This window comes from Anas platyrhynchos, chromosome 2 (assembly GCF_047663525.1).
Source record: "Anas platyrhynchos isolate ZD024472 breed Pekin duck chromosome 2, IASCAAS_PekinDuck_T2T, whole genome shotgun sequence".
Lineage (NCBI taxonomy): Eukaryota > Metazoa > Chordata > Aves > Anseriformes > Anatidae > Anas > Anas platyrhynchos.
In genome coordinates, this window is record NC_092588.1 from 98503358 (window position 1) to 98525918 (window position 22561).

Genomic DNA, 22561 nt, shown 5'->3' on the forward strand with positions numbered 1-22561 from the left:
TGGCTTTGGACTACCTGGTGTGAGTATTAATTTTCTAGCTATTGTTAGACACAACTCAGCACAGAACATCAAGGTTACTTGTAAATCTTGGTAAATATGGTCCTTGCATATTAAATAGCTGCTGACAATTAAGAGCAATGAAGCACACGGATATGAAGTTTTCCTGAGTAGCTGGAAAATGTTCTGAAAATTTTTTGGGGATGGAGGAGATAAATGAGAATTCTTGCCTTTTTTCTGTCTGTGCTATTTAGGCTATATGAAAACAAGGCAGGTAAGACAACTAGCAAACCAAGCCTGCCACTACCCATTTGTTGCAGCAGATATTGCTACTTCTAACAGTATTTTCTCGTAATATAATCTCAGGAGAGATAGGATAACAACTCTATTTTTCAGTTTCTGCTCATGTACTATGTGTGTCAAACAACAGTTAGGCTTAATCCGTGAGTTTTAGATCCATTATTTGCTGCTTAATTGTCTCTGCTGGACAGTTGCATGAGTGCCAGGAAAATATTTCAAAGTGTTATCTGTGCAGTCTTCTATTAAAGCTAGTTGCTGACTTTGGAACTATTCCATTTGTCAGAATATTTTGTTTGTTTGTTTTGCATATAAAATGTTCATAGAGAAGGACTACCAGAAGAGCTGGTACATCTTATTACATTGGAATCCAGTAAGCTTAATGCTCATGGCACTTCTGTTGTGGGAAGTCTCTTAACTGAAATCAGGATTTCAGTACTTAGCTGCTCTTGAAAGCTGCTAATTTGCCCATATATATTCTATAATGCTTTAAAGTTAGACTATAATACAGGTGGTCTGTATGGCAATATCACAGGGGTTTTCAGAAGTGCCTAACTTATTCAGAAGACTTTTGGAAATATGAAATATGCTTTTTTAAATTTTATGAAGTGTAAGTCATGTATACTCTTCTTGAAAGGCAGGGAAGAGAGATCTGACTGAAGGGTGCTAATTGTACTTTGTCAGTGGAACTACATTTCTAGACAAGGATGGATTTTGTGAATGACAAGCACAAGGCACCTCGTGACACTTCTAAATAAATGTAAAAAGAACATCCATAGCAATATTTTGGTATTTGAATGTCTATTGAAAAAAGCTGAAGTTTCAACAGAAAGCAATTATGTTTTCTATTACTAGTCCTTCTGTGATATCTTTAATCTGTAATTTAACCATCATTAACTTGAGTCAATGAAAGTCAACAATTAATTTTGAATTTATTTGGTACTTTTTTTTTTTCTTTCATTTAAATATTGCAATGGCAATACATGCTAAGCTCTAATTCAAATATAATGTGAAGAGGAAGCTTTTTTGTTGACACATGAAAGCTTCTTGGTCTGCAACCATATCTTGTTATGGGTGGTTGTTGTGTCTTGACTCTGGTAGGCAGCAAAGCCCCACACAGCTCACTCCCTGACAGTGGGATGGGGGAGATAGAAGTGAGAAAGCTTGTGGGTTGAGACAGAGTTTATTAGGTAAAGCAAAAACTGCACAAAGCAAGCAAAAACCAGCAAAACAAAATATGGAATTCACTCATGACTTTTCACGGGTAAGTCACGTATTAAGCTATTTCCAGGAAAGGAGGGCTTTGTCATGTGTAACAGTTACTTGCGAAGACAAACACTGCACCTCCAAATATCCATCATTTCTTATTCCTTCCCCTCATCTTTTATTGCTGAACAGGACATCGTGTGGTATGGAATATCCCTTTGGTCAGTCTGGGTCAGATTTCGTGGCTGTGACCCTTCCCAGCTTCTTGTGCACCCTCAGCCCACTTACTGGTGGAGCAGTGTGAGGAAGCATAAAAGACCAAAAGACCTTGATGCCCTCTAAGTACAGCTCAGCAACAACTAAGATGTCTGTGTTATCAATGCTGTTTTGGTCACAAATCCAAAACATAGTACCATGTGAGCTGCTATGAAGAAAACTGACTCTATCCCAGCCAAAACCAGTGCAGAGGCATTACAGTCTTTGATTTTAAAATGACCAAATGTTAGTGCACTTTGAGCTTTATTTCAGGTTTTCAGGCATAATCCCAAAATCTGATGATGCAAAGAGAGGAAGATAGCAGAGAAAGATATCTTTGTTTTCTAGACTGTTGAATTACTCGTCTAAGAGTTCATTTTCCTTCTCACTCTGTTTCTGCAGGATCTAAATCACAAAACTGTTTGTGGAACACCATTATTGGTGGGCTGACTGGCAACCTCAAGGAAAGGCCAAAGCCCACCATCATCAGTGACCCGAGACCTCCTGAGGAAATCTTAGCAGATGAGCTACCACCAGTGGACAGTCCTGAGGCATTGGTGAAAACATCTTTCAGGTCTGATGATACGAGTTTACTTTGTTTATGGTTGAGAGGATATTTCGAAGATTGTCTATAGTGTGATTTTGGTGGGAGAAATCAATACTGAAAGATTCTGCAATGCTGCTTAGCTTTGTATGGAACAGGAGTGAAAAAAGAGGTCCATAAATAATACTGACTGGACACATCTCTTTTTCTCAGCCGTCTTAAAGTATTATGGAAAAGAAAGATACAAATACTGTAACTACTGAAAATGGTCAACAAAGGCAGCTCATTATATGGAAATGTCTTTGAAGATTGATATTGTTTCATTTGAAAGTGCTTTAGTGATGAAAGCTTGTACTTTAGGTCAGATGATGTACTTTACTGATGCAAGGGAGTGTCAAACCTTTCTGTTGATGTAATGTCTTGAGAACTGTCTAGCATTAATTTATTTTGTCCAGGAGAAGGATGCTAGGTAGGGGCTTGTAAGCAAGCAATTGCTGCTGTTGTAAAGTAGGAGATATATCAATTGCTGGGTTTTCTTCTCATTTAATCATGTGGATGTATAGTTGTCAGATGTTTCTTGACATGTTTTCTGAAAATAATTTTCACAAAATAAGGTAAAATGGAGAAGCTATGTGCATGTGGTGGATCTTTGATGAAAACATGAAAATTGGTGTGCCCAGAAAAAAAGTTTGTGGCAGATTTTGAATTTTCCAACTGCTTTTGGAGTGTTTTTTTTTTTTGTTTTTTTTTTTTTTTTTTTTTTTTATGTTGAAAAAAAAACCCTGTGTTCTAGTTTTCTTTTATAATCGACATGTGTGAAAGCAAAAAGTGATTTTTGCTTTGGATAAATTTTTCTGTGCTGAAGTATTTTTCTTATACCTCAGTCTGTCAAACTATTTCAGACTTCATATAAACATTATTTTGAAGGTACTTGTTTATTAAGTTACTATATTAGGTAGTAATTTGATATCTTGTTTATAGTGTTTTATGTTAAAAAAAATAAAATACCATCAAGTCAATTTATGTCAGGTTATATAAATCCTGTAATCTTATAGCCCTTAATATAGTTCCTTAATATTTCTATTGAAATGATTCAGGACAAATGTCAGAACCTGTATCCTCCTTTTATAATGACCTGTGATATTTAATGACTTTTAAACACTTTTTGATTCTGGTATTTGAAATTTAGTTCAAGTACTCTTTTTAGCTTTCATTTCTCATAACAAATTCTGGGCAGCAGCAATCCTTACGTTGCCATCATCAAGATAATTCCAACCATTTTATATGACAAAATAATGTCACAGCATTTCAAATGGTATGATTTGATTATCTGTGTAGGGGTGACTCTTGGAAGAAGTGAGCTTGTAAATAGCATAATAAGGACTGATGAATTGGAAAATGTAATTTAGCAAAACAGTTTTGCTAATGTGGTGTAAATGGCTTTAGAAACATTAGAGAACCTTTGCATTTCATCTGTATAAAAATTACTGTACAATGTGGCATTGTTTAGACTTTTTAGAAGGAAATCCAAACAGATGGTTGTTATGAAGTAAATTGTTAGAAAATTATCTAGCTTTACAAAGAAAAGTAGTCCTGTCTGTCTAAGCAATGCACAGGAGTTGAAGATAAGAGTACGTTGCAGTTACTGTCTGAAGGCACAAGAAAATAGAAACACTTCTGTGTTTTTATTTGCTTTGGGATCTCGTTGGTACTATGCTGTAAGCTGGGATTTAGGAAGCAGTAGCATTTTTTTTTTTTGCATGATTTACATATTTGATTCATCGGGGTTTTCTGTGGGTAATGATCTTCAAGTACATCTTTGACAGAGTGTAATTGGTACATGTGGGTGCCAGTGATTGTCTGCCAGTTACAGGCTTCCCTTATTTCTTGTTTTCTAGACACACGTGGAACACCTAGATAACCCATTGCATTTTAAGGAATGAAATGTGCTTAAAAAGTTTTCAAGTCCAGTGTGTCCTAATTACTAATCTGGTGGTTGAATCTTGGGGTCAATGGAGGGCAATGTTGTGATCGTATGAACTGAATTCATGGCAGGAAAGACCAGACCCTGTTTTCTAATGTGACTGCTAGAAACCATAAAATTCAGCAACTCACTCACTGCTTCTGATTCACTGCTGTTAGAGCAGTATATGGCAGTACTATCCCTTTCATGCATAGTTAAAAAGAAAATGTCTCTCCAGTGTCAAATGAGTCACACTTCCTTGTGATTGCATCTCTTTTTATGTGAATACATGTAAGCAGTATGATATCCCAGTTGCCACCCTTGGTATTAGATCTTGTTTTCTACTGTGCAGTACTTACTGTTCTGTAGCTTCGAAAATTAGGAGATTTATATTTGATTTTGTTCATCATCCAGATATGAGATTGAAATGCATTTAAACATAAAAGGAGAAATGTGGTTAGTTCAATCTTTCTAGTCCTACTTTTCCTGCAGTAGTAAACCATCTTTGTGATATAAAGCAAAACAAACAAAACCAAAACCAAACCAACCCCTTCTCTACACCCCAAGTCAGTATAGCGCATGATCTCTCCTTAATCAAAATCTGTTCTGATGGTCTTGTTTCTTCTACATTTTTTAATGCCTCCTTTCTGACGATACCAAGAACAAACTCAAGAGATTGGTCTAAACAAGATTAAGGACCTTTCTAAAGAGAGAATTGCAAGAGTCTGCAGTACCTTGTTTGCAGTACTGTGTTGAGCAACTAGTCATAAGTAATTTTATGCCTTTTCAAGTTATACTACTGCAGTGCTTAAATTATGGATTCTAAAATCCATTCTTACTGGTATTTACTCTTTTCCTCTAGTAAAAACAGAGGAGATACTAATTAAAATATGGTGGAAACATGGAGAATGTAGGATTATCCCCTTCTGAGAATTAAAAAAAAAAAAAAAAAAAGCAAACAATTACATGTATAAATGATTAGCTTGGCTCATACTTCACAATTACAGAGACTGTGAATATTTTCTTTTTAAATAGCTGTGCATGTATTAGCATTTATATATGTAAAATCGTTGGCTGTGGATTGATGCCCAGGAGTATTAGATGGTGGACCTGTGCCTTTGTCAGGGCTGCTGGGATCTGAATGTTGCCTGGAGATGCCAGCAGTTACTGATGCTGGAGCTTGTGACTCAGAAACTCTCTCCTAGATCTGCTTCTTGATCTGCTAGGTTCCAGCAATGACCAGTGTTGAGGTTGGTATTGGTAGAATTAATGTTGCTTAATTAATGAACCCTAGAAGTGACCATGTGGTAACTTCACAGCTTGATTTAGCTTCTGTGCCCTGCTCCCTGGCAGCACACCCCAAGCAAGTGCTATGGTAATGCTGGGCCAGCATCCATCATGGGGAGCAGAGAAACGAGACAGGTCTGGCTGCTGTTCTCCAAATACAACCTGGAAGTTTATGAAAGTGTTTTTATATTGAGAATACAATATATATAATAGAAATATTATACACATAATAATATTATATATATATATATATATTTATATATATATAAAATATAATAAATATTATATATATAATATATAATATAGTAGAAACTGCTGCATTTGTCCCCAGGCTGCTACCTGGATTGAACCAAGTCACCAAGGGAGTGCTACTCCAGGCTGAAAATTTGATGGGCCCAAGTTGTCATGATTTTTCTTAGTTCATTTGGTTTTGGTGTACAGGAGAGACAGCATTATTTTGAGTCTGGAGATCAGGGACACTGCACTGGGGCATGACTGTGACGGTGCTTATGGAGCAGTGGCAACATTAAGAGCCACGCTGGATCTTATGGCAGGAGAGTTCCTGCAGTACGGGGTGATGGGAAGGTCAAGGGAAGAACTGGAGTTGCTCTTCTAAGACAAAAGGTTCAGTGCAGCCCACCATCCTGGTCCGGCATATTTGTGACAGCTAACATTGTTGTGTAACTGCAGACTAATCCAGCCAGATCTGTCCATCTGGTGGGGACTCCGGGCGGAGTGTTTTCCGGAGTGATAAATCGGGATGTGAGACTAAAACCATCCACCCTACATCAGACAAGCCTCACTAAATACCTATGTAGATAAAATGAACTAGGAGGTGTGATATGTATTTTCTATTACAAAGGTCTCACCATTTGATAGGCCATATGTCCTGGGAACCAGAGTGGAAGATACAGTTCCTTCAAGATGAGAGTACTTTTGAGCCCAGTGCTTGCATGGGTTCTTCATTTCTATCACCTTTCAAAATATTTCCTGCTTTCAGTTTGACTTGGTACCTTGCCTACCTTGGTAGCTGCATTTTCTTCATCAGATCCAAACTTTTTCTTTATCTTTCCAAGGACAATTTGCTTTGCTTTCCTTATCTGCTTCTGTTCTGACTTGAGAATCTTAAATCACGTTGGCAGCTAATCTTCTTGTACTTCTGGCTTATTTGTGGGTGATATTAACTCTTGCTCCTGTCAGCTACTGGCTAGTTGGTCCACAGGATAGAGATGCTACTGCTGTGCTCCGAAGGTGAAAATTTCAGTCACAGCACCACAAGGCTCAATCCCTTAGGTAAAGGTGGCATCAGTGGGAATAGGGGTAGGAGCCTTCCTTCTCCTCTACTTTTTCTGAGTCATAGCAAGAACCCACCTGCAGTCATGTGGTGGAAAGGGACAACTTGGGGGCTCCTCCATTGGCCGTGTTTTGACTCTCTGAGTGGCACCAAAGCTTCTTGCAGCTATCTAAGCTGTATGTGGGGCCTGAAAATCAGAGAGGGAGTGAATGCTGTGTAGGAGAGCTCATGACCATGACCACAGATGGAGAATAAAGTTCTTTCTTCTGTCCCACAAATACATGTCTGGATCTCAGTATTTCTTTACTGTCTGCTTTTTTATTTTGATTTTATTCTTGTATTTATATTTTTTAGTTTTCAAAACACAAAAAGGAGCGATAAGACTCACTTGCCTTAACTTGGTTAAAAAAAATAAATCCTGTGCAAGGCTGGAAGCATGAAAAACACTCTCATTATTTTTTATACCCACCTACAGCATATCCAGGTCTTGCTAAACATTAACATGTAAGCAGTGTCTCTGAAAAACACCCTTCTCAACATTTTTCTCAATCCAGACTTATTATAAGGCACTTTACTTGCATTAAATTTAAATTCATCTGTGTTCTATTCAAACCTGTTGCTTATTCCTGTTATTTATTGATACTCACTAGGATGAATAGGAAGTGAAAAGTGCTCTGTTCATTAAGGAAATGGCTCCCACATCATTCATCTCTTCTCTCTTCTTTTAATTGTGCCTTCTTTCTAGGTGTGTGTTAGGCTTTGAGAGAGCTATGCATTCATTTCTTGGTAGATTGAGATTTATGAGTCAGAGGGGGAATGATCAGAGGAGAAAGATTTATACCAGTTACCATTCAAAGGCTGCATTCTCTCTCCCTTCACATATATCCACATGGGTCCAGGAGGAAGGTATTTTTTTCACACAGTTGAAAGAGAAATTGACTTTTTTTTTTTTTTGACATTACAGTTGTCTTGTTCCTCACAGGATAGATGTATTATTGATGACAAGCAAAGCCTAGTTATTCTGTCCCTGTAAATATCAGATACATCAAAAGGCCCAAGTTGAGAAATTCAGATGCACTGTAGGTGTCCTAACACAGCTGTAGGATCTAAAGGGAGGGAACAAACCCACTTCCAAAATGGGAACAGGACTTTGAGCTACAGTTCTTTGGATGAACAAGGTCCTGGTAGTAAAGCAGTCCTACTTGGAGGACTGGCTTAGCATATCTACTTGACGTACATCACCTGAATCTTGTATTATAATAAACTTTGAGCATTTGTTTTGCAGCTGCATGCAGCTTCCAGTTAGAGCTCTGTAAACTTACAGGTCATCCCTAGTTCTTGGTAAGGACTATGGTAGCCCCCACCACATACAGAGGGCAGGCAGTTTAAATCCAAGCTGTACAACTGGAGTCTCAAACATCTGTGCGACATAAGGCTGTTCCAAGGTCCATGTGTGGACAGAAATAAAATTAGTTGCTTGGCTTTCTAGACTTGCCAGACCTGTATTCCTTGCAGGTTTACAGAACAAGCTATATGCGGGCAGGGAGTTGCATATAAGAAAGCATAAGGATTGTCTTTATCTTGCTAAGGAATTACTTAATAAAGCACAATTTAGTTATCTCTACCACAAGAGATTATGAGCCTTTACGTACTAATACCAGGCTGGGAGGCCTTACAATTCCCATTGACAATATTTTTAGCTTGCTTTCTTAAGGAAAACTGGAAATACTTTTCCTAAGGAAAATGCTGTATGACCTTCAATTAGAATCACAGAATCACAGAATTTCTAGGTTGGAAGAGACCTCAAGATCATCGAGTCCAACCTCTGACCTAACACTAACAGTCCCCACTAAATCATATCCCTAAGCTCTACATCTAAACATCTTTTAAAGACTTCCAGGGACGGTGACTCCACCACTTCCCTGGGCAGCCCATTCCAATGTCTAACAACCCTTTCGGTAAAGAAGTTCTTCCTAACATCCAACCTAAAACTCCCCTGGCGCAACTTAAGCCCATTCCCCCTCGTCCTGTCACCAGACACGTGGGAGAATAGACCAACCCCCACCTCGCTACAGCCTCCTTTGAGGTTCCTGTAGAGAGCAATAAGGTCGCCCCTGAACCTCCTTTTCTCCAGGCTGAACAACCCCAGCTCCCTCAGCCGCTCCTCGTAGGACTTGTTCTCCAGGCCCCTCACCAGCTTCGTCGCCCTTCTCTGGACTCGCTCAAGCACCTCGATGTCTTTCTTGTAGCGAGGGGCCCAAAACTGAACACAGTACTCGAGGTGCGGCCTCACCAGAGCCGAGTACAGGGGGACGATCACTTCCCTAGCCCTGCTGGTCACAGTGTTTCTGATACAAGCCAGGATGCCGTTGGCCTTCTTGGCCACCTGAGCACACTGCTGGCTCATATTCAGCTGACTGTCCACCATCACTCCCAGGTCCTTCTCTGCCTGGCAGCTCTCCAACCACTCATCTCCTAGCCTGTAGAGCTGCTTGGGGTTATTGCGCCCCAGGTGCAGGACCCGGCACTTGGCCTTGTTAAACTTCATGCAGTTGACCTCAGCCCATCGGTGCAGCCTATCCAGATCCTCCTGCAGAGCCTTCCTACCCTCAAGCAGATCAACACACGCACCTAGCTTGGTATCATCTGCAAACTTACTGAGGGTGCACTCAATGCCCTCGTCCAGATCATCGATGAAGATGTTAAAGAGGACCGGCCCCAGCACCGAGCCCTGGGGGACGCCACTAGTGATTGGCCTCCAACTGGACTTGACTCCATTCACCACGACTCTTTGGGCCCGGCTATCCAGCCAGTTTCTAACCCAACGAAGCGTGCGCCAGTCCAAGCCAAGAGCAGCCAGTTTCTTGAGGAGAATGCTGTGGGAGATGGTGTCAAAAGCCTTGCTGAAGTCAAGGTAGACCACATCCACAGCCTTCCCCTCGTCCACCCAGCGCGTCCCTTTGTCATAGAAGGAGATCAGGTTCGTCAAGCAGGACCTGCCTTTCATAAACCCATGCTGACTGGGCCTGATCACCTGCTTGCCCTGCAAGTGCCGTGTGATGACTCTCAGAAGAATCTGCTCCATGAGCTTCCCTGGCACTGAGATCAAACTGACAGGCCTGTAGTTTCCCGGGTCTGCCCTCCTGCTTGTAGATGGGCGTTACGCTTGCTAGCTGCCAGTCAACTGGGACCTCCCCCGATAGCCAGGACTGTTGATAAATGATGGATAGGGGCTTGGCCAGCTCCTCTGCCAGTTCTCTCAGTACCGTTGGGTGGATTCCATCCGGCCCCATCGACTTGTGCACATCTAAGTGCGGTACCAGGTCACCAACCATTTCTTCGTGGATAGTGAGGGCCACATCCTGCTCCCCATCCCCTTCCACCAGCTCAGGGTACTGCGTTGTCCTGGTTTCAGTTAGAACAGAGTTAATTTTATTCCTAGTAGGTGGTGGAATGCTATGTTTTGGCTTAGGATGAGAAGAGTGCTGATAACACCCCGATGTTTTAATTGTTGCAGAGCAGTGCTTATACTAAGCCAAGGACATCTCAGCTTCTTGCTCTTTCCTGCCAATGGGCAGGCTCGGGGTGCAGTAAGAGCTGGGAGGGGACAGACCCAAGACAGGTGACCCAAACTAGCCAAAGGGGTTTTCCATACCATCTGACATCATGCTAAACAATATATAGGGGTTGCTAGCTGGGGGAGGGGGCCGGACTGCTCGGGGTTAGGCTGGGCATCGGTCAGTGGGTGGTGAGCATTGCCTTGTGCATCGCTTGTTTGTACATATTATTAGTAGTAGTACTATTATCATCATTTTATTATTATTATTATTATTTTCCTGTCTTATTAAACTGTCTTTATCTCAGCTCACGGGCTTCACTTTCCATTTCTCTCCCCTGTCCCAGAGAGGGAGGGGGGAGGGTGAGCGAACGGCTGTGTGGTGTTTAGCTGCCGGCTGGGTTAAACCACGACGTGGGTATCCAGAGAACAACCGGTATTGCCGCTAAAGACTGAAGTGAAGAAGTCATTAAGCACCTCCACCTTTTCCTCATCTCTTGTAACTAAGTTTCCCCCCGCATCCAGTAAAGGATGGAGATTCTCCTTAGTCCTCCTTTTTGTGTTGATGTATTTATAAAAACATTTTTTGTTATCTTTAATGGCAGTAGCCAGATTGAGCTCCAGATGAGCTTTGGCCTTTCTAATTTTGTCCCTGCACAGCCTTGCAACATCCTTATAGTCCTTATATTAGTCCTTATATTAGCTTTTCCATTAACTACTTCTTAAGCTATTGATCAAATTCACCTGCATTTAAAAGTATGGTAGGCATCTCAGTGGTGCTTAGTTCCTATTTCATGAAATTACATATCGTATTCTAGAAGATGAAGTGTTCTATGTACCATGACTCCCTCCCTCCTGCTCTGGGGTTACACCTGGCATAGTCTTTCTGTGCATGTGCAAAGGTGTATGGTTTCCGGATGCAAACTGAATCTAATGGACTCTTTCACTTAATGAAAGAGAGCTGGGCTTTCAGGAAAAATAGCACTGGAAAAGGGCTGGTGGCTACCTGGCCTATTCTTCCAGCCTGTGGTCTGTACTTGAAGGGCACTTGGGAGGAGGGGACATGGGCTCTGGGAAAGTTTTACTGTTGTGGTAGTCTGTACACTTCCTGTGGGCCACAAGTTGCTCATCCTGTTATTAAATTAAGACTTTGCAAACAGCTGGCTGCTGCTGGAGGTGAAATCAGTGGAGGCAGTGTCAAGGTGCTGTATAAATTGTTTGGAGTTTCTTGCTTATTGATTCTTGCATGTGGAGACCAATGGAATGGGCTATAAATAACGTGACAAGGGGCAAGGATGGCTACGTGGGATTTAGGATGTGATTTCACAACTAGTGTAAGCCAGCCCAAGAGCTCTTTCTCCCCCTGTGGCTGGCAGCATGCCCCTCCTTCCTGTTTTATAGTGATTGTTTGGCTACAAATAAATGCAGGAATAATTCAGTTCAGAGAACAGGACTGCCACTATCGGCAACAGCCTGGCTTCAGATCAGCCTCAACCAAGCATGAAACCGTATCCTGAAGTTTTATCACCACTGAAAGCTTTCCTTCCAAAGGTACTTATGTAAATAAATGAATTTATTGGGGGAAAACAAACATACAAACAGCAACAGTTACAAACAACAGTTGAAAACAAGTGGAATTTAAACATAGAGTCATAGAATATCTTGAGTTGGAAGGGACCCTTAAGGATCATCAAGTCCAACTCTTGACACCGCACAGGTCTACCCAAAAGTTCAGACCATGTGACTAAGTGCACAGTCCAATCTCTTCTTAAATTCAGACAGGCTCGGTGCAGTGACCACTTCCCTGGGGAGCCTTTTCCAGTGTGCAACCACCCTCTCTGTGAAGAACCCCCTCCTTAGGTCAAGCCTAAATTTCCCCTGCCTCAGCTTAACCCCGTTCCCGCGGGTCCTGTCACTGGTGTTAATGGAGAAAAGGTCTCCTGCCTCTCGACACCCCCTTACATGCTTACTTCTGGAAGGCTGTTGGGTGGCTTGTTGGCAAGGGGAGGTTTGAATCACTGGCAAAAGCCAGCAATACTTGCTTTTTGCCCTGCTCCTGCCCTAGGACTGTTTGCTAAGTCAGTATATGTATCATGATGTAGAGCTTAGGGATATGGTTTAGTGGGGACTGTTAGTATTAGGTTAGAGGTTGGACTCGATGATCTTGAGGTCTCTTCCAACCTAGAAATTCTGTGATTCTGTGTGATTCTGTGATTCTGTGATCATTCCCAATGAGAAAATGGGATAGCGGCTTTCTTACTCTTGACAGTCAGTGTGTGATGAACAGAGATAAGTCTTTGACTAATCATTTGCTGAAGTGTTATCTTAAGTTCTATAATTTGAGTAAACAGAAATGTAAAAAGACATTTAAAGGAAATTCCTGTGCGGTTTCCCCTGCTTTTAAATGCCTGGCTGACAGCAATGAAGTTGAATGGTGTGTTATACTGTGATGTTTTTCTAAAGGAGGTGGTGAAACACCCTCCATATTCAATCCAATAACGGACAGATTTGGCTTTGTTTTGAGACCACAAAACCTGTAAGTAAAAATTCAGGAATATTTTGAAGTGAATAACAACATCAATTATGAAATTGCCCAGAATAATCTTAAAACTATTGGGTAAAAGCTTAATCTCTACTAATGTCCTGCATTTCTTCTCAATGTGAAAAGCTTTGAAAGCATTTCTTCTTAATGTGAAAAGCATTGAAGGAGAAAAATAGGGGATACTTTAACTCCAGTTAATTGAGTATGACGATCAGATCTGGAGAGAGAACTGTATCCTGTATAGGGAAAATACTAGCAATTTACCTATTGAAATATGTGTTTCAGACTTTGATGAAACCCCAGAAAGAATCTATGCTAAATATCTATCTGGGAAATACTGGAAATACCCATACCTGTTGCGGGTGTCATCCCTCCAGAGGAATGCTATTAATGCCAGACTAGGGGTTGCTCTTGTTTTTTGGAGTCACCTGTTATCCCTGTTTCTTGGAGTCACCTGTTAGTCATCCCCTACTCTGTTTCTCACTTTTTGATTCAGTGGTTTCTTATGAAGGTTTTATCCTGTCAGTTATTACCCCATGCAAAATTATTTTTGGTAACTGCCATATTTTGCCCCAAATTCTTTTACTACAAATTCACAACCTGGCCTGACAGCGATTTTGCAGCCATATTAGCAACATCTAGGTAAGTGAAGCTGCTGGAAACTGTCAACACTCTTTACCCACGTAACTTTCTAATGGCTGTTCTTTATCTGGTATTTGCATGTTAAGCTGCCTGCTGGCAATTTCTAGAAACTACTTTACGTAATAGAAAGGTCTCATTTGGAAATTATCGCACTATCCATCTGAGTACTTGGCACTTGCTGATGTCAGAGCCACGGAGTCTGTAGTTTGCAGATTGGGACATTTATTTTTAGTTCCAATAATTTTTGGATCTGAAGCTACAGAAGTGTTCACGGCAAGACTGCTAAAACTATCATGTGTTACTTGGTTTCCATCTGAACTTTATAAATTGATCTAAACTTTACAAATTGACTGGAGTTGTCTTGAAACCAGGTCTGTATTCTAAATTTGTGATATCAGTGCTGATCTTGCTGTGATAGAATCTTTTTTTCTATGTTCTTTTGGTCAAAAGGCCTTCATTTCAGATGTGGAAATTGCCCTGAGAATATGGGCTTTGGGTACTCATTTGTTCCCTGAGATTCCTTCTGTTGTACATGCATCTTCTTTTATGTGAGCACTTAGTTTACTACGGCTCCTTGTCAGAGCAAATTTTCTCCCATCTCAGCTGAAAAAGGCCAGACCACTAAGTGGTTTAAGTAACAGCTACTGAAGAGCATTCACTGGAAAAAGGAAAACTATCAGAAGTTTATTTTCCTTCTTTCTAAATGGTGCATGTAAGCATCATTTAGAACAGCTAGAGCATTTGCAGTTGCAGCTTTTAAGACTGAGATAACATTTCTATTCTCAGTACTTTGCACCTCAAGATCAATTTTGTCATATGATTGTCACCAATAGTATTTTGTCCTGAATTGAGATGGTTTGTTATCCTACTAGGTTCTTGTAGCAGTTTTAATTAAGTCTGCCCTAATTCTGAACAGTAGTTTATTATTCATAATAAAGTAATATCCATCCTGAAGATGTGATGTTGAGAAAATTGGATTCTTCTTCTGGTGCTGTACCTCGTTTGGAGGGCTTCTTCACTTCCCGTGAATTGTTTTAAAGTTGCTCATAATATAATTACCTGCTATATCAGCAGTACTTGAGTAAAAAAAAAAAAAAAAAAAAAAAAAGTGTAGAAGTGTAAATACAGTGAGCCAAATTTAGTGTAAATTGGCATAAAACTCGATTGACTTCTGTGGACTTTTACTGATTTACTGCAGCTGAGTATGTAGTTTTATATTTCAAAACTATACTCATAAACTGAAATTTGCATAGTTTTTGATTCATGTTATAAATCTGATGAACCTGGCAGAGTGATTTTGCTTAATCATTAGCAGTGCTATCAAATAATATTAATTAGAGTGGCATGGCCTGGAGGCAGCAAATTTCCTGAGTAAGGAACATTCACAAAAAAGACGTTTCACAAAAACTGTGAAGCTTACAGACTTGAAATTGTTACACCCTTTAACGACTTACATGTTTACTCTGCTGCTATTTGACTTTAATGTAGCCAAAACATTTTGTGAGTAGGAAGGTTTTGGCAGGGAATGACCTGAAATGTAGATTTTTAGTGTGTTGCTTGATGTTTAGTTATTTGTCCATTGTATTGGTTCTCAGAAACAAATTGTACTTAGCATGTTTATCCTTGTAATTCATTATATATTCTCAATAATTATATTATTCTGACATATTGGCTCTTGTGCTAGCAAAACTGCTCTCATTTTTTACACAAATTACTCCCTGGTATCAGCAGAATCCCTAGTTTTGTACTGCCAGCCATGTTATTCTTCAATAAACTTTTTTTTTTTTTTTCTGACTTGAGGTTAACCTCAGATTTATTGTTCTATATTTTTTTATTTTTTTTATTTTTTTACTTTTTTTTTTTAAACAGTTGTACAATAATTAATGAAATGTTTATAATACTACAAATCAACTCACTGTATTTTCTGAAGATCATTTTTCCAGCATGGCTGTGTTATGGCTTACACCACTATGATTTATGCTGTTTAACATCTATGACCTAGATGATGGGGCACAGTGTACCCTCAGCAAGTTCACAAATGAAAAGAAACCTTGTTGGAGTGTTTGGTAGATCAGATAGGTGTGCTGCCATCTAGAAGGACGTCAACAGACTGGAGAATTGGGCTGATAAGAACTTCATGCAGTTCAGTGAAGTGAAGTACCAAGTCCTGCACTTGTGGAGGAACATCCCCATGCACCAGTATGTGCAGGGGGTCACCTGGCTGGGAAGAAGCTTTGCTGAAAAAAATCTTGCTGTCCTGGTGGATGCCAAGTCAGACCATGAGCCAACCATGTGTTACTGCAGCAAGGAAGGCCACCAGCCTCCTGGGCTACAGTAGGAAGAACACTACCTGCAGGTCAAGCATCCCCTCTGTTCAGTACTGGAGTGCTGTATCCAGATCAAGACACCCCGCTGCAAGAGATACATGGATATAGTGCAGTGAAAAGGACCAGGAAAGGACCAAGAAGATGATTAAAAGACTGGAGTATCTGATGTATAAAGGGATGCTAGGAATGCTGTAATGATCATCCTGGAAGAGAGAAGGCTTGGGAAAAGCCTACTAAAAAGTACAAATACCCAACAGGAGGGAATACATGAGAAGGAGCCAGCCTCTTCTCAGTAGTAGTGCCCAATGACAGGACAAGGGGCAGAGGGCAAAAAATGAAATACAAGAAAACAAAATTTAAACAGAATAAAAAGCTTATATATATATAAGTGTATATATATTTATATATATATAAATATAAAGTGTATATATATATATATATATATATTTATAGACACGTATATATATATTATATAAGTATATATATACTTATAGCCCTAATGTATACATATATATATAATATATATGTATATATATATATAAAATATATATATATACACTTATATATATATATATAAGTGTGTATATATATATATACTCTGAAGGGTGTATACACACTGAAGATTGGTACAGGTTGTCCAGAGAGATTGTGGAGTCTCCATCATTGGAGGTATTCAAAACATGACTAGAGGCAGCCCTGGGTAACCCTCTGTAGTAGACCCTGCTTTGAGTAGGGGAGGTTGGACTAGATGACCTCTAGACTCAGCCTTCTTGTGATTCCATAGTGGGAAGGGTGAAGGTGAGTTATTGCCCTGAGTAAAATCCTAGTGTCTAATCTGCATTGCGGATTGCTTATCTGCATTGCAGATTTTTGTTGCGTAGTCTGCACACATCTGCTGCATGGAACTCCCTCTGACGTCAGTATGTAGTAGAGGTCTGCAATGCAGATTCACAACTGGGATTTTTCTCTGGAGAATTTCTCCATCTGTGTTTGAAAAGAATTAGAATAACATTTTAGAACTTTTTTTTTTTTTCCTATGTAAACTTTGTATTTTGTGAATTGAGTCTTCCATAGTGAAGTTCATTAAAATGCAAGCTTCATCTCCCAGTCATCTAAATAAAGTGACACTGAATTCACAGCTCATATAGATGATAGAAAAGAAGAAATTCATCTAAATCAGATACTGATACAGATCCTCTAATGTAATTTACTTTTGTCTGAACAAATTTTCTCTGTGAAGGGGAAGGAAGTGTGAATGACAGAGGCAATATGCATAAAGAACTGGTGAAAACTTTTTCGTCAGTTCATCGTGAGTTGGGTAATGGTTTTAGGGTACATGTAGCATTAGTAATCTTTAGTTCACTTCCAGGATCAGCTGAACACTTTGATCTGTCTTGAATCAAAGCCTGGAGCAGAGGTTACTGCTACTGCTTGTTGCCTCTGCAGAGGTGGTTTTTTGTTTGTTTTTTTTTTTTTTTTTTTTTTGGGGGGGGGGGGGGGGGGGCTGCCGAGTTTTCTTTTGGTCTTAAATATATTGTTTAAATATTTATGTTCTCAGAGCTACCAGACTAACGTGTTATCTATTTTTAAGCAGTACTCTCTACTAATGCTGATTTCAGGAGAGAACTTGGCCTACGATACTCCACAGGAGATTTTGCTAATATATGTCCTCTGCCACAGAGGTCAGATGAAATGATAGAAAAGAAAACGATTGCGCTCTTTCTTTAAACTTCCAGTTGCTGAATTTGTCCATTGGATGTCCAAAATACAATTATCTTTTTTAGTCTTGTCAAAGGTAAAGTGATCTCAATTCAAATGTTCGTCTCTTCCCAGACAGTATTGGGAACTACGTGTGAAATACTTACTTTTGTTAGCCGGCATTCTTTTAGTTTGTTTGTTAGTTGTTTGTTTAGTTTTGTGTTGTTGGTCCACATATGGCATTGATTGGATGTGAGGCCAGGTTCTCTGCCAGTTTTTGTCATGCAGTTTTAGAGTCTCTGATTTTAGTGGAAGTGTACTAGGATACATCTAATGCGACTAAGATGTCACAAGGTTAATAGCACTACCTAATTGAATGTGTTTTGGATGGAGAGAGAGTTGAAATCAACCATGCCTCTGTTTGTGTTTTTAGTGTCTTCATACACTGGAGAATTTAAGGGAAGTAGGTGCTAGAATCAAAGGACCAAAAGATAGCTTCACTCAGAAGATAACATGAACAACCATCTCTGCCTCTTTTTTTTTTTTTTTTTTTTTTTTTTTTTAAATGAGATTTTCTGGGGAGAGTGGAAGAAACAGGTTTGCTATGTAACCACATTAGGATAAATGCTGGCTTTATTGAACCGTGGGATGAAATGCTGGCCTATTAGGGCTATGTATGTGCAATTTTCAGGGTATGCACTCCTGGCTGTTGCTCTGGCTAGACCACTGCATGTAGGTTCACAGTACTTGACTTCAGTCTGCCAGGTCTCTGATAGCATTTGTGCCGTATCTGTCTTCCCCAAACCACGCAGACCCAAGGGCCACCTCACTGCCACCTTTTTGAGCAGCTCTGCCCAGTGTCCTCACAGTCTGCGTTCTAATGACAAGTGGCAGATATATTTCATTGCGATGTTACTAGCAAGAAGGAATGGCAGCATAGTTCAGCTGTTTTGTAAGGGACTTGGGGAACCCAGAGCTGCAGGTAGGAGAGCTGATGTGATCTCCTTGTGGTCATGCATAGTCAGCTGGCTGACATGCAGGGATCTAGCTCCTGTGCCAATTTTATGTCACTATTTTTGCCATTTCTACTGAACCAAGGTCTGTCACATCATGTTGTTTCTGGCTGAGTGACTCCAGCATCCCCTGGTAGGATAGGATTTGCAGGACTGGGCTGTGGGCTAAATGAGCTGTCACAAAGTCTGGAATAGCACCAGCTCCGAGATGGGCTTCCCAATCCATCAGGAGAGGGTGGTCATCATCCTCTGTCTCACCAAATTCACATTACCCTGTGGCCTTCTTAGCTTGGCACCAGCCTGTTCCTGTAGCCACAACACAGTTGTCGGAGCATGCAGGCGTGTGCCATCTGCCTTGTACTCAGTTTAGCAATTAACAGTTGCTTTCTGACAAAGCTATGCTCAGCTGGATTGGGAATGTCCATGGGATTCCCATTGTGTGTGTAGGAGGATGATGTCAGTTTGTGCACCTGCTGGAGGATGGTGTCAGGTTGTGCAGCTCTTGATGATTTTTCTGGGGTGAATGACACAAGCACTTCATTTATGTTAGTGTCACTGACCAAATCTGTGATTTCTGCATGTTTTAGGGCTTTCGTCTGACCCAAAATGGCCCAAACTTGTAAGCAGTCATGTTCCAGGTGTTACTGTAGTCTTGTCAAGCCTGGTAGCAGTTATCTGATCAACAATTGCCTGGTGTCCATGTTGGGATGGCATCACAACTCTACTGTGTGGTATTGTTGCATCTAATTTTCAGGGTCATACTGGTTACAGCATCATGCTCACCTTGACATGTCAATGCAGTGTTTTGGACTGTGCCTCTTTGCCAAGTGTACATTGACTAGCAATGTAGCAGGTGGTTTGATCCAGAAGATGCATCCAACTTACACATCAGTAAAGTCTGGAGAGTGCTTCAAATAACTAATATCTTCAAATTTGTATGGCTTGTTGAACACAGGCGTCTTGCTGCAGCCCAGGCAGTGTGGATATACAGTCAGCTTAGCCTGCAAAGTAGCTTTGGCAAGGTAGTCTCTATATAAGTAATGGGGGGTTAGAGAGGATTGCTGGGTTCATTTTATATATGCTTACTGAAAGTTACTCTTTTCAGCATTAATAGTCTCGGTCATATCTTATTAAAATAAAACTTAAAAAAGTCTTGCTCTATGCTCATCAGCACAGACTATAAAGTTAAATAACCCAACTGTATATTTAGAAGCATGCAAAGATCTCATAGCTAAACTTAATATAGAAATACAGCTAATTAAAAGTAGCTTGTGAACATTGAGAATAATGCTGTACTTGTTTCCTATTTTACAGGGTAGAAAATAGACTTCAGTTAAATTAAATTGCAATGAAAATCACCATTATTTTGCTGTATTTCTGAGGGGAAAAAGTAAATATTAGAAATTTTGTAGTTGATTTTCGAACTTTTTTATATAGCTACTGTTTTTCAACTTTAAAACATTTTTATATGGATTTTTTTGATGCCTCTAAAAAGGTATTAATAATGTTAATAAGAGATCTAACAACATTAGATAAAAAATTGCTGATTAAATCAATGTCACTGTTTAAAAAATAAAAAGAAAAGTCCGCACTGAAAAACAGCCTGATCGGGGGGGGGGGGGGAGGGAAACATAGAATCATAGAATATAGAATCATAGAATATCCTGAGTTGGAAGGGACCCTTAAGGATCATCAAGTCCAACTCTTGACACCTCACAGGTCTACCCAAAAGTTCAGACCATGTGACTAAGTGCACATCCCAATCTCTTCTTAAATTCAGACAGGCTCGGTGCAGTGACCACTTCCCTGGGGAGCCTGTTCCAGTGTGCAACCACTCTCTCTGTGAAGAACCCCCTCCTGATGTCAAGCCTAAACTTCCCCTGCCGCAGCTTAGCCCCGTTCCCGCGGGTCCTGTCGCTGGTGTTAATGGAGAAAAGGTCTCCTGCCTCTCGACACCCCCTTACGAGGAAGTTGTAGACTGCGATGAGGTCTCCCCTCAGCCTCCTCTTCTCCAGGCTGAACAGGCCCAGTGCCCTCAGCCGTTCCTCGTACGTCTTCCCCTCCAGGCCTTTCACCATCTTCGTAGCCCTCCTCTGGACACTCTCCAACAGTTTCATGTCCTTTTTATACTGTGGTGCCCAGAACTGCACACAGTACTCGAGGTGAGGCCGCACCAGCGCAGAGTAGAGTGGGACAATCACCTCCCTCGACCTACTAGCGATGCCGTGCTTGATGCACCCCAGGACACGGTTGGCCCTCCTGGCTGCCAGGGCACACTGCTGGCTCATATTCAACTTGCTGTCTACCACGACCCCCAGATCCCTCTCTTCTAGGCTGCTCTCCAGCGTCTCATCGCCCAGTCTGTACGTGCAGCCAGGGTTTCCCCGTCCCAGGTGCAGGACCCGGCACTTGCTCTTATTGAACTTCATGCGGTTGGAGATCGCCCAGCTCTCCAACCTATCCAGATCCCTCTGCAAGGCCTTTCCGCCCTCAACAGAGTCCACAACTCCTCCAAGTTTGGTGTCATCAGCAAACTTGCTCAAAATACCTTCTATTCCTACATCCAGATCGTTTATAAAAATATTGAAAAGTACCGGCCCTAAAATGGAGCCTTGAGGGACCCCACTGGTGACCGCCCGCCAGCCTGACGCAGCCCCATTCACCATAACCCTTTGGGCCCTGCCCGTTAGCCAATTGCTCACCCATCGTATGATGTTTTTATTTACCTGTATGGTGGACATTTTGTCCAGTAGGATCCTATGGGAAACCGTCTCAAAAAGCCTTGTAAGTGGCTTCCTTACAGAAACCTTCTTAAGGAAGAAACCTTCTTCCTTAAGAAACCTTCCTTACAACACTCTCCTCAGGATACTCAATGTGTAACAGCAAAAATGGGAATACAGTGAAAGGGAACATGAGGAATGAAAGTGAATAGATGATGCTCTGTATGTGTGTCTATGTGGGCAGGAGGAATCCCAGGCCCTTTTTTTAATATCAGACCTGGACCCTGCTCAGAGATGCTGATGGTCCTGCAGGATAACTCAAACCCCTGCGTTCTCTTCCCTTTTCACATGCTCTCTCTGTGAGAATCCTGAAAAAGATGAAAACCTGAAAAAGATGGTATATCTCGGAAAAGCATGGTGTGTGGTACTCAGAACTTGCTTTTTCCACTATGTTAGAAAAAGAGGATTGCTGGCCTGTCAGAGACTTAAGTCTGCTTTCCTCCCTATTCTCAGCAAGTAGAAATTTTTCTCCTTCCAAGGCAATAACATAGGCATCACAGGTGGAACCTATGAACACACTGCAGCACCTCAGTCAGGTGGGAAGCCTGGAAACATACTGAGTGACAAAACTTGGCACTAGAAGAAGCATTAAGTACCAGCAGTAAAATTTGTCATAAACAGGTCCAGTGAGGAAATGGATATGTTGTGTTCAATTCTGAGGATATGCAAAAAAGCCCTAGCTTGATTATTAAGATAAAAGGGAGGGGAAGAGGAAAACAAAACAAAAACAAACAAACAAAACAAAACAAAACAAAAACACAAACAAGCAACAACAACAACAAAAAATTCACACAAAACAAAAAAGCCCACCACCACTAAAAAACAAAACAAAAAAACTGAAAAAAAAATGAAAACACCAAAACAACAAGCACAAATTTTTCACTGTATTGTGGAATACAGGAACTTGTTTCATTTGTTTTGTTTTCATTATCATTTTGATATGAGTAGTTCATTCTCCTACAGGAGAATCCCTACTAAAACCAATTAGGGTGTCAGGGTGACATCCATGGCAAGAGGCAGTGCATTTCCTTGCCTCTGCCCTGGCTTGCAAAGGGAGGCGAGCTGCTGTGCTGCTCAGAGCATGGAGGTGGTTGATTTTGACACTGAAGGTCATGCCCAGCTTCTCTTTCATGTGCCACATGTCTGTGACTAGCTGCTGA

At 40.8% G+C, this 22561-nt stretch overlaps 1 protein-coding gene across 4 annotated transcripts in view; it reads left to right on the forward strand.

Moving 5' to 3' along the window:
• Positions 1-22561, forward strand: part of PDE1C (phosphodiesterase 1C) — a 393933-nt gene that overhangs the window by 112156 nt on the left and 259216 nt on the right. For all 4 annotated transcript variants that reach the window (XM_072033271.1, XM_072033272.1, XM_072033273.1 and 1 more), the window contains exon 3: positions 2158-2329. In XM_072033271.1, the coding sequence (XP_071889372.1) occupies positions 2158-2329 (172 nt within the window). The remainder of the gene's footprint in view (positions 1-2157; positions 2330-22561) is intronic.